At 40.6% G+C, this 13430-nt stretch overlaps 1 protein-coding gene across 3 annotated transcripts in view; it reads left to right on the top strand.

The window, feature by feature from the left end:
- Positions 1-13430, top strand: part of dlg5a (discs, large homolog 5a (Drosophila)) — a 40090-nt gene that overhangs the window by 4315 nt on the left and 22345 nt on the right. For 2 of the 3 annotated variants that reach the window (XM_038736857.1, XM_038736859.1), the window contains exons 2-5: positions 10375-10443; positions 11483-11657; positions 12241-12384; positions 13212-13395. In XM_038736857.1, coding sequence (XP_038592785.1) covers positions 10375-10443; positions 11483-11657; positions 12241-12384; positions 13212-13395 — 572 coding nt within the window. The remainder of the gene's footprint in view (positions 1-10374; positions 10444-11482; positions 11658-12240; positions 12385-13211; positions 13396-13430) is intronic. The other variant, XM_038736858.1, reaches the window with a different exon arrangement.

Genomic DNA, 13430 nt, shown 5'->3' on the forward strand with positions numbered 1-13430 from the left:
GTCCTCCTGCGCATCTGTCATCATGTCAAATGTGCAGCCTTACTTGAGCTGTAATTAGCAGCGTTATTTGTATAGGAATTCTTGTCACCAATGTTGCTGAACAAATCCATCTGATAAAAGCCTGAGAGGTTGACCTCCTGTTACTTTTCCAGTTTAATGTGGTTGTTTTATAACACATCTTTAGTGTTAAAGTGTATTTTTTTTTACTTGAGCGTTAATATCTGATGGCAGGTTTATCTCCTCTCTGAATGTGCAAACCACAGCCAGGAGGCTCTACTGTGGAACAGGACTTCATTATCATTTTACACATGCTCCCCCACTTCCTAATTACCCCACAAGGTAGAGGAAATGCCAGCTTCTAAATGTTTATCAGTGCTATGAAGTCATGGAAATAAACAGCTCCTCGCCTTGTTTTACCATCACCCACCTCCTATGTTAGTTTTTTGCTGTATTATACATTGTTCTGATGTCTTCTCTGTCTCTCCTGTCCTACCATCACGGTGTCTTAGCTTTCTCTAATTGCCTCCTCTCCCCATGTGTTTAATTCTCTATTTTTTATCCTCCCTGCCAACACCTGCAGTCATTTTTCCTCCAATCTCTAGCACCTAACACCAGCTCAGATTTGACCTTTAATCCACAGAAAAGTCTGGTGATGATTATTGCATTTGGTACCGCCACTGTTTTTATAGATAGGACACACGAACAAGAGATTAACTATTTTTGGGCTTACATGGTTACTATGCACCATTCACAGATATGCCAGGATAGCTTGTTTTTTGGACCAGAATGCCTTGAAATATGTTTAGTCGTATAGTTTTAATATTATTGGCACGAGTGTGAGCCAAATCTCGAATGAGACAGAGATTTTTGATGATTGGTTCCTGTCTGCTAAGGTGTTTTGGAGCAGCGGGGTGATTCGCCTGTCACAAATATGATTAGAATCTAAATGCCAAGAGGGCCTTTCTGATCTGCACAAACACAGTTACAATTATTTACTTCCATGGGAGAGCTAGAATCGCCAGGCTTCAACATTGTGTGCTTTACACAGTGGGCTATATAGGATTGCAGTGAAACACATTTTGTTGCATATAATTGTTGTCTACAATACGTTGTTATATCTCCGCAGTGTTACATCTAGCCCTAGTGATTATGTGCACTTTTCTTCTGCACTAGACTCCTTTCTCTTGGTGACCTTTAAAAAAAAAATAAAAAAAATAAAATAAATTATAGTCCGGTTTAATTAAACTTAATTATCTCAACACACTATGAAAATGCTTTCTGAGTCAACATAGTCTCCTCTCCTCCTCGATTAAACACGAAAGGAATGTCACAAAGATTGCCCAAATTCCAGCAGTGGGTTTATTCCACACAGACGGGCTTTTTGGCAGCGTTTTGACTTATATTTGTAATAGCTGCAGTATGTAGCAGAGCATTTGGAGGACATGTTGCAGACATCTTTCACCTTTTTGTTTTTGACCCAACCCTTGGCACCAGCAAGCTGTTCAAAAGAAATTATGTCTTGTTTATGCTGAGCAGGGGAACTTTGCACAGAGAAAACCCATTTGCTTGATAATTGGCAGGGCTGGATTGCGCTCAGGGGCTTTTTTGGACTTTCGTACTGCTCAGCAGTTCTGACAGGTCTGCAGGGCTGAAGGCAAAGGACCTCTTTAGGTCTCTGTCTATGCATCTTCTCCTTGTTTTTCACTGCATTTCACTGAGTGTTTACAAAGCTCCAAAATTACTTTAGGGCTACATTTGCGGAAGATGGTCTTGCATTTCAATCAACAGTATAACAGATCTTATTTTGAGACATGCCACAGGGCAGGCTTGGAGCTATGAGTGAAAATTGTGGTTGACTTTGACCATTGGCCTTCATGAACATGGAGGAGCTGTGAGTCAGGCGATGTGCGTGCAGTGAAGTAATCCTGGCTCCTGGAGTCATCATGTTAGATGTCTTCATGTTTATGCTTAGTGTAGACTCCTTAAATCAGATGATCAATTCTTAACCCCAGCAGCAAGGCTTCACTGGCCCATTGCCCAGAATCCTGGCCTGTGCTGTCATTGCCTCCACAGAAGTTGGGCCCACTTCATGGCTTACTGGAAGTCCCAGCGTGAAGGGAGGGAATTGGACAACAGAATTTATGTTTTCTTTGCAGAAGCACTAACCACAATTTAAACTTTACATGAACCTTGTGATGAGGTGTAGGGTAGGATACAGGTGTGTGAGGGAAGTTCAAATCTTTCTCCACATTTAATTGTCCCTTGCTGAGTCTCCCCCCCCAAATAATGGCACTCCAGGATGCTGGATTGTAACAGCAGTGATACTGACCTGATTAGCCGTGCAAGACCAATCTACTTTAAATACTGTTTCTTGATCCCTGTTCTAATGAAAACCATGAATTTCAGGAAGCAAGTGATACACTGTTACTTTGAGTTTGTTACTTTTGCGTTGCCAAAATGCCGGATGTTTTTTGTGCTTTCCGATGCACTAATTGACGAGGAGGCAAGCCTGAGCTGTGTTAGGTGAGGGATTCCCTACAAGGTAAATATAAACATTACCAGAGTTGAGCGCAGGCAGGGACCTGGCATTTTTTAATGGCGTACATTTAATACAGCAGCGTGTGCTGTATATGGATTGAAAGTACACTTGCAGTTTGTGTCCATATCTACCTTTTTTCTTGAGTTAGTCATCCAAATAAAATTTACCGGCTTTTGCTGCGTCTCTACGAGGGAGTCCGGTGTGAGCCGCTATCCTGGTCTGTTGTTTTGCCCTCCACGTCGCCGTGCATGTCACGTGACTGAAAACTATGAATTGTAAAAGTGTAATTTTGTAAAGCTTCTAGAACATTGATTAAGTCTTAAAAGAAAGTTGGTGTATGAACATCTCCACAGTGAAATGAAGTGTAGTTACAGATGTGGATTGCACTCAGTGGTAGTCAATTATTGTACTAGTACAAAGTGGAGGTATTTAAATTTTATGCTACTTCTACTCTACTACTAATTCAAGCAAATATTGTGCTTTTTCAATGCACTACATTTTTTTCACACTTTTAGTTGATTTTCAAATGACAATTAAACATGAGTTTATCAAATAGGATTCGTTATTATGGATGAAACTACCTGACAGTATATAAAGCAGTTAAAATGTTAATGCATCAATAATAGTAATCCAATATTATTTATAAGAAATGAGTCATTGCACTTTTGATTCTTCATAAGTACATTATGTTTCCAATACGTCTTTATTTTTAAGTAAAATTTTAATGCACAACTTGAACTGTAATGTGTATGCTACTTTTACTTGAAGTATGAAAATTCTCTCTGATCTACAATGGGGGTGGGGGGCGAAATACGCATACCATATACTGGGATCACAATGTCCCTGGCGTGGGACCTTTTGTTGCATGACATTCTCTTTCTCTCCCCACATTCCCCGTCACATCCATTCTCAACACCTCCGGTATCTGTGAATATCCTGAGTTCAGGTATTTCAACCATTACTGGGATGGGCCCAATCACCATCTCCACACTCATGGACTCACAGACTTTGTGGCGAGTTCCCAGTAAATCCACGAGGGCTTAGAGCTGTCCCACTGTCGAAATGTCAGCTACACGAGGGCTCTCTCGCAGACTGTTTGAGCCCTTATGCACACCTTCCATAAGTCCTCATCTCTGAGTATAAAGTTAATTGAAAATTAACTCTCGTCCACTCTGTAAGGCAAGAGCCTGGAATATGTTCAAATCAGGCAATGGGTCCCTTTTTAAAGAGTAATTTCTGTATTTTTGAATGTGAGCCCTATTTTCTCACATTTTGGGGTCAAAATCACTAGTAGAGAAGTTTTCCGTGCAGTAGGTGGCTTCAGCCAGCAGCAATTGCGTCTGTCAAAATTACATTCACAAAACGGCTTTTTTTGTTTTTTGCATCAACAGGCTCAGACTGTTATGAGGTGTCTGACAACTAACGGAAAGGATGACTATGAGTAACACCACTTGTTTTTAACCAGAAACAGAGGTCTCGCTCAAGGACAGTTCTCTCTCTGAAAAGAGGCGAATTGTTGCAGGAAAACACCGGTGAAAACAAGAGTCACAGTTGGAGAGAGGAATGTTTTGTGTGCATAGAGGAACTGCTTGCAGGACTTTATTTACTAACATTACTCCAACACAACAAAGTCATTTCGACCCAAAAATATGTGAAAAGAGTGCCCAGGTTTAAAAATACTGAAATTACCCATTAAGTGCCTTGGCCATGAAGAAATTAAAAAACGAATAATAAATACTCCCAATCCCACAATTGTACGCATCATGTTTCGCCATTGCCAAGGTAATGTGAGATGTCACAAAGTGCTGTACCATTACACCTTTTTGGGCCCTTGCAGTCTCTCACACTTAAGCACATACCAGGTGATGTCAACTAAGGCCCCATCTACACTACTCTGTTTTAGTTTAAAAATGGAGAATTAAAATAGATGCACATCTAGTGGCCGTTCACGTACACTGGGCATGTGCGTGTCGGTGTAAACATGAAGCAGATGGTCTGTTCCGTAGTTACAGAAGATTTGGCAAAAGAATAAAGTACTGCAGATGAAGAACCACACCAGATTTTATTTCGCATGGACCAATAACAAGCTGGGACTGTTACTGAATGTAACATGGGAGTTAAAAGCGGCTTTGGTGGTGGAAAACAGACTGGGAGTCGTCACAAAGTAAATACGACGACATACACACAGTACAAGTGTATAAGTGTTATTTGCACGGTACAAAATATTTTAATAAATATACCCTGTCAAAACTCATAGCATCGTGTTTCTACTTTGCATGACTTATGAGACCCAATCAGAGAGCTGAGCGTCTGCGTCATCGTTTCTAAAGTTCGTCTTCACTAAAACGCTCTCTGGAGTTTCCAAACGAAAAAGGCAGTCGGCAGTGATGTCAAACTTCTCCATTTTAGGTCATCATTTTCACCGTTTTAGTCTGGACAGGAGGTGCAAACACAGCAAAATTTCTCCGTTTTAAAACACAAACGCAATAGTGTGGATGGGGCCTACATCTGTGAGGGTTTAGGCTTTAGGGACAGAGTAGGTGGGACATGTGCATCACTAACTCTCACTACATCCTCAGAACTACAGCCTGGATTCAGAGGCCTGAGATGCTTTATGCTCTCTGGCTAAATGCTGACACATCCCTCAGTCTCAGTTAAGCACACTGGAAAATGAGTGGGTTGTTTTCAACCGTATTATTAGTGTTGCTATTATTTGCGCTTCTGTAGTTTAATGGCTGTGAAGCTGAGGACGACCACAAAGACTATTTAGGCTCTGCTCGCCTCTTAGTGCGTGACTTTTCTTTTTTTTTTTTAAATCAGTGTTGCTCACTGACAGTGAGAAGAGCTGACAGCGGCTAATAAAGTATAGCACATAGTATTATTTTTGGAATGCCAATGCTGATTTTTTATTTTTTTTACCAAGCGGCCCTGTAAATTGTGTCTTCTGTAAATTGTGTCTTCTGTGTTCTTGGGAACAGAACAGACGTCGAATCCATAGTTTCAAGGCTTGTCAATGTGTTTCTGATGAAGGGAGTTTCAAGCAGCACCAGAGTCCAATTGCAGTGATAATCATATGTTTTGGGAGACGCTCTCTCTGTCAGATAAAATAATTTTCTGGAACTGATAAATAATTTAGTCTCACCCGATGGTGGAAGCCAGACTTTCCATCTCTTTTGATAAGGCTCTCCTCCACTAGCCTCCCCAATACTCATGCTCTTCCTTTTCACCACGTTGCAGAATTTACTATTCCTCTCATCCTAGTTTCACCATGGCAACGTGTGTCATGTTGCTTTATGTGCTGGAGAACATAATCTTCTGAAGCAACTGTTGGTTGCTGAGCACATCGCTTGATTGGGATGGAAGGCAGAGGGGAGAGTGGAGAAACGAAGAGTGGGGGAAGTGGAACCCCTTAGGTAGGGTGAGTAGTCCCCTGACCTATTTAGATCACAGCAGCAGCCCTTTGTTACTGTCGCCTCAGGTCCACTGGAATATTCTCACCTTAGAGTGTATCTCTTGATGGAAGTCAGTACAGATTCTCGCTCCATATTAGCATATGTAATGGCCCTTGATGAAATCTGTCATAATGTGTCTGTCTGTTGGAATTTGATGTGAATGTTGGTTCTTTTTTTCTGAGGTCTTATCTGTCCGGTCTGACAGTGTTTTGGCACTGGTGGATTCCCCCACTGTAGATCATCAGCTCTTTGCTGCCCTATTGGATGCCTGCTTTATTGATGCGATGAGCCTGTATACAAATGATCAGCCTCACTGACTGTGGCTGGTGCTAATTGCTATCGATGATTAAAAGCTGTCGGAAAAGGCTAATGCCGCTGACCCATCGATCACCAGATAGCTGTCGTATATCAGACATGCAATTGCATTCGTTGGTGTGCGTCCGAAGTAGACTAATCAGCCCATGACTCTGATATTATTTATATTTTTGTGCACATATTTGTCCTTGCAGCCAAATCAGCTTCTGAAACACAAATCAAAAAAATCCAACATTGGAGAAGCTACATTTTATAGCTTCCCCCCCCCCCCGCGGCACCAAGCTTTACTGACTCTATACAGCATTTAAAAAAGACTTAATCCTTCAGCTGAGATGGCATAATACCTCTCAGTGGCTCACGTCTTTTACTATCACACCTTGTCAGTCGCATACTGGGTTCAAGAAGTCAGTTGTTGCTTTTCAGTGCAGCCATGGAAATGAGCATGAGCTTTTTGCATAGCGGTGTTGATGGTAGAGGACTAATGCTGTGCAGCCCCAGAGTGGTTCTCATCTTGTCTGATGGAACAATATGAAATCAAAGCTGTGTGCTCCGAGCACTTCGCAGGGTAAAAGTGTTGAGCATCAGGGAATGTCAGAACAGATTAAAAGCCTTTCCGCCCTACTCCTTTCTCTTTTTTTCTACAGTCTCTTCCCTTACTTCTCTCCCTCTTTGTTTCTCAAACACCCTCCCTCCTTATCTCTTTTGCGACTTAGGCTATCTCCTTTCATCTGTCTTCCTCTGCTCCATGCCGTCCCCTTCTTTCCCCTCTTGCCCCCTTCTCCTCTCCTCTTTCTGCAGAGTTTAAAATGGAGTGGCTCAGTCGCACAGAGCTCATAGTTAATTAGGCTTGGCCTTGTCACACATTGAGGGCTGGAGCCAGAGTTGTTGCTAAACCCAGTGGGGAAGCAAGGACAGAGATGGAGATCTAGAAGAGTTGGCGTCAATCTGTTGCCTGCTGCTGACAAAGCCAGCTACCATTCCTCGGCTCTTTTAAACCCTGTACACAGAAAGACTTTATCCATGTGTTTGGTGTACATTTATATCACTAGATTTGCATTATCTGTGCTTCACTGTGCTGTTTTATGCAGGATCAAATATGTCTAATTTATGACTGTATACACAGGACTTCTTGGAACTGACTTGGAGCTGAAATGATTAGTTGATTAACCAGTAGCCGACAACAAGAAAATCAAGCATTTGATAATCAATTTATTTTTTGCTATTTTTCAAGTTAAAATATAAAACATTTATCTGGTTCCAGCTTGTATACAATGTGAGAATCAATGTTTTTCTGTTGTAAATGAAATACCTTTGGTATTTGGACAGTGGGCCAGACAAAACAAGACATTTAAAGATGTCTCCTTGACGCTTAAGAGTAAATGTTTAATGGTTTCATCAAGAAAATAATCAGCAGATAACCAACAATGAAAATAATTGTTCGTTACAGCTGTACATTTATCAATGTGTATTTAAAAAATATATTTAAAAAAATAAATCTAAATATTTGTGTGAAAATTGGATTTTCACTTAGAGGGACAGTTTTTCCCTGTTTGTATTTTCAGTTTTAATTACTGGAAGCATTTTCTAAAATGTGTATCGAGGGGACCTTATTATTATTATTGTCTTCCTGCAACAACTAACACAGCAACCTTGGTTGTGTGGGGATGTAAAAATGTTAAACCCATCTACTTCTGGAAAATATGGGTGGTCAAGTCAAAGTTTATTGCTATAGCACATTCAGACACAATGTGCTTTCAAATAAAAAGCAAGCGAGAAAGAATATACATTTGATGAAATAAAAACCCATCATATGAAGGTATTACAATACTACAAAAATAGAATAAAATAAGGCATTATATTTATTGCTATTATTTAAAAGGGAATAATAAAGAGAACATTGATTTGATTCAGAAATATTTTACCTGTTTAAACGCTTGCGAAAAAAATATGTTTTTAGTCCTGAAGAAGAAATCTTTATAGCAGCAGATCTTAGTGGTAGAGACCACCACCAATTTATTGTAGGTATAGTAAGTAGACCTTTACTTGATGATCTAAGGGATCTGTCCAGGGGACATAGGGAGGAGCTAAGCCAAGAAACTGGGGCTTAATGATGAATCATTTTCTAATCGAAATTTCGATTTGAAGGAACGCAATTAGCTAATCGTAAAGGTGGCGATTAAAATATAGGTTAATCATACAGGGCATTTGACCCGTTTTAAACAGTCGTGCAGTTACAAATTCATTCCGTTGTCGTCCTTGTGTGACAGATCTGCTCGCCAATCACAAGCGCTATGCGCCTCCAGTTATGGTCCTACTCACCAATCAGAGTGGGCACAGGGCTTACACTTTACAACATCAAATGAAACTAGAAGAAAACGTGGGATAATGTTGCCAGCCACACAGACGGTTGCCAGCCGCAAGGCTACTATTTATTGTCTATTGGACTAAACACAGGAATGACCAGCCTCAAATGTGACTGAATAGAAGACGATAAATGACGTAAAACGTGTTTCTTGCTGACAGACTCTCTGACTCTCTCTGACTTTAATTGTCTTCATAATAAAAGTTGATTGAGGGGAAAAATAAAATAAAATCATTCTAATAGCCTAAATGAAGAAAGTTGTGTTGGGGCTTTTGTTGTTGAGACCTACAATGAACTAGACAGTTAATCATAAAACAAATCAAATATAGCCTAACACTTTGCAGTGATACACTAGAGTTTAATGTTATCTGTGGTGATGAGTCCAGGTCATAGTTATCCAACGAAGGTTAAAATCAAGGGCAACTGGACTTGGTTGAAGATACTGGAAGACGTTTCGTCCCTCATCCAAAGGACTCGCTCGGCCAGCTATTTGTTTACAACTAACGTTAGCCAGGTTAGCTATTGATATGCTGATTGATTTAAAAAAAAAAAACAAACAAACAAAAAACCACCCGCATTTTGCGGTATTTTTACTCACACTAAACACTGTAGCAACACGTCGCCAGACAGCTGTTGGACAGCACTTTGTGTACAAACATTTATATGAGTCACAAGTACACAGAAGTGCTAATAAACAGTATAACCTACAGCTTTCACTAACTGTTGATACCCCGACAGCCATCTTGGATCACAAAGTCGGGGTAGTGCGGTTCTCCTGACTTCCCTTAAGGGGGCGTTCCCTTTGAAATTTTGACCTTTCAACTCGGAAATTCCGACTTCCCATGTCAACTGGAACGCACCATCAAAGATGCGCTTTTTGTAGTCCATTTTCAGAACATTAGTTTTATCACGGCAGCTTCCGTCAAAAATAGACTGGCATTGAATATTGAACTTAAACAAAACTAAAAACAAAAAAAATTGCTAATCAAATCGTAATCGCAATATTTGGCAGAAAATCGTTCAGCCCTACAAGAAATATTTAAAGTAAATTCTTTGTTTTACTGTGAGCCAGTGAGGAGTTAAAATAGTGATTGGTTTTAGTTAATACCCTGGCTGCAGCAGTATTTGGTGAAAATAACTTTTACTGTACAATACGAATGATGTGTTGCCAGCCATGTTTATGTTGCTCTTTGGAGCAGGGACTCTGCAGTATAACGGGGATTTGCATACACTCTCCTGGATTGTGGTCGCCTGTGTGAAATATCCCCGAGCTTAACAGTGTGTACAGCTATTCAGATAGAGATTCAACCCCCCCGTCCCCCCGTCCCCTACTCTATGTGCTTGACATAAAAAGAGAAAATCCCATTTCAGCCGTGACATTCTGCCTGTGTAGCAGAAACATACAGGGACTATACATCAAAGAAAGGCAGAGTGCACAGTGAGGGAAAGGCGCTTTAATGACTACAGCGGTCTGGGGCGATAATATAGAGCTGCTAAGAGGGAGTGTTGGAAGTTATTATTCCAAGTATAAACCCTGCATCAAATTTATCATAAAAGTGTGCAGGGAATATGAAGCTGACTGTGTAATAATTTTTCATTTCCACATGTACAGGCAATTAATTCAAGCTTGTATGTAATTGGTTAATCAATCTGCCAGCGCTTTATATCTGAATGTATCTCTTCTCTTGGCCTTTGTTTCTTGGCAGGTTCCACATACAGCGTTCTCTCCACTATGCCCTCTGACTCAGAAAGCAGCAGCTCCCTCAGTAGTGTTGGTATGTATAAGGATCCAAGGGGGGGGGGGTGTGTATGTGTGTGTGTGTGTGTGTGTGTCTCTGTCTCATGCCAGGTCTATACCATTATTTACCATCTCCAAACACACTATAACAGTGCAAAAGTAAAATCAGCATGGCTGCATTATGGCATGTGGCATGCTGTTTACACTGATATTAGTGTAATTATTTTTTTTCTCTTTAAATCCCACATTGGGGCAAAACCACTCTCCCAGTGTCTTTCTTTCCTTAAGAAAGCCATGCTTGCCTTTCCCTAGTTTTGACTAAAGTCCAAATGACTCAGCTGTGTTACATAAACCTCCAAAAGGGCCAAATGTTGAGCCAAAGATGGACATAATCCTCAGATTTCCAGCCATGGGTGTTCTTTTCAATGATGAAATCAACCCCAAAAGTGACTCTGCAATAATATATCTTCTTTTTTTTGTGTCAGAATGTCTTTCACTGTCAGGTACACACAGAATGACCTTGTTCAAACCCTCCTCTGTTGAGATCAGTCAGGTGAATTTTAATCTCTGTCATGACAGGTAGAGGGGAACTGCCAGATCTTATGATAGATAGTGTACATAAGACCAGGGTAATGAAAACGACATCTAGAAATTCTAGAAATCAACTATATAAATATAGTTATTACCTATTCCTTAGACCTCGATTCCTTGTTATTACAAACATGAGCACTTACATTTAATTCAAGAATATATGGATACATTTGTTTTACCCACACATAGAGTACTAGAGATGCATTACATCACCATATCCAAATCTTGTATGCTTTTTCTGCTTTTCATTTCATGTCAGAGATTAAAGATGGTGTAGTCTTGTAAATCCAAGATAATTTCCAAATTGTCACAGAAAAAGAACCCTGAGCAGATTATATAGGAGTTTTTAGCAGGCAGTGGCTGCCCTCATTGGGCAGATCTAAACTTTAATGCTAAAGTTGGTTGCGAGCTTGTGAATGATGATGTGAAACTCTTCCACTGTGTGCTGATAGTCCTAGCCTCCGGTAATGTGTTCACTGTTGCAGGTTCGCCTGTTAATGGTGAAGCGTCCTCCCCACCCCCAGCCATCAACGACAACCGGCCATCCGGCGACAACCTGGACACTATCTTGTTCCAGCTCCGTCAGGTGACCAGGGAGAGGGATGAGCTCCGTAAGCGTCTGGCATTGGCATCACCCGGGACCACCTTCGACGACTGCAGGTGCAAATCCTGGCCTGCCCGCCAAGTTGATGTTATTGTTTATTTCCCTGTGGTAACGATTTTTATTTGGCTGATCTCTATGAATTTGTCTACTGTGATTAAAGTGTTTTTTTTGTTTTGTTTTTTTTGTTTTTTTGCTTAAATGAAATGCAGCACGTCCAACTATTGACCTGATCTGAGAAAATATGTGATTGGTAATGATTACGTTCTTTAGATTGTTAGTCATCTTGATGTCAGTAGTGTCTGCCTTGTTTTCATCTACTAATTCTCTGCTGTGTGGAATAATGTTGACTCTACCTTGCAGAGTGGGGCCACTGACTTCTTAAGTTTAATGTGCTCTATTTAACAGATGTTTCTTGTGCAACAGATGATACGATGGCTGCTTTGCTTACATCATTGCATACTTAAAAAAAAATGCAATTTACATTTAGTCAAACATTTCACTCGGATATTATGAAAGCACATACAAGGGGCAGGTCACTAATATTTTTTTATATCCTCCATAATCTTTACTGGGTTTGGCCACATTATCGCACAAGGCTGCTGGATAGAGTTTTGATTCCTTGCTGCTTTTCACCTTAAGGCCAAATTCCAAAGCCAGTCATGATTACGAGCGTCTGAAAAGTCAGTGCATGAGGGCCATGGCAGATCTGCAGTCTCTCCAGAACCAGCACACCAAAACACTCAAGAGGTGCGAGGAGGCTGTAAAAGAGGCCGACTTCTACCAGTAAGTATTTCTTCTGCTAAGTGTCATCGTACCAATTTTCCCGTTCTGGTTGCTAACGAAGGACTCTTTAATAGTCATTCAGTTTTAAACATTTATCTGTATAATACAGGTGGTGTAAATGTGATGCACCTAGTTGCTTAAATTTCCATATTAAAGCAGTGGTAAATTTGTGTCTGGAGTGTTGTAAGCGTAGGATAAACATTTTGTCACCAGCTGCCTGCTGCTTTTCATCGTAGAAAGAATTACATTTTATTGCATTGTTTTAATGGAATTGCAGCAAATTCTGGCATGGAGTTGCAATTAACCTAATTGAAAGAACATCCCTTGGAGCTATAGCTGGCACATTGAAAGAGAATTGGCATTACAAAAAAATAATAACATGCACGGTTTTAAAAGCTTGGAAATGGAGGCATTTATGTGATTGAATAATTCAGCCTAACAGCTCATAAGCTGAAGCACAATTTCTAGAGCATAGAAAGTGATCATACAGTGTATTAACTGTTAGAGTGCAGCTAGTTTGAATATTTTCTAACATGATAGAAGCAAAAGGTAAGTTGTTAAATTTTAGATGTTGAATGGGTAATCAGATCGACGTTTTATACAGTATATAGATAACACGGATGCTTTGTACGCTTTTGGCTGACATCTGTTCAACATATTCCGCACAGAAAGCTTGATTCAAAAAGTGTTAATCTAGGCATTTAAAGTTCTCCTACTGGGTTTTAAGCCCCCTGTTTTCTTAATATCATCAAAGCTTGCTTTCTGTTATTTATCTGTGCATGTGCAGTGTGTCTCCCTGTACGCACACATGTGTTTCCTCTACCCAGCATGCTGCACAGCCGCGTCTTGGGCGAACAGACACAGCTGAAGGAGGAGATGGAGACACTCAGGAGGGACAATGCCCAACTTGTCCGAGAGCACAACCACCTGAAACAGAACTGTGAGGAGCTCCAACGACTGCACAGTGAAGACCAGAAAGAGTTAGCAGACCTCCGGCTGCAACAACAGCAGGTACAATCCATTCGCACTTAAACACACACACACAC

This window comes from Micropterus salmoides, unplaced genomic scaffold, assembly GCF_014851395.1.
Source record: "Micropterus salmoides isolate LMB-PRFRI ecotype aquatic unplaced genomic scaffold, ASM1485139v1 Ms_hic_scaffold_22, whole genome shotgun sequence".
Taxonomy (NCBI): Eukaryota; Metazoa; Chordata; class Actinopteri; order Centrarchiformes; family Centrarchidae; genus Micropterus; species Micropterus salmoides.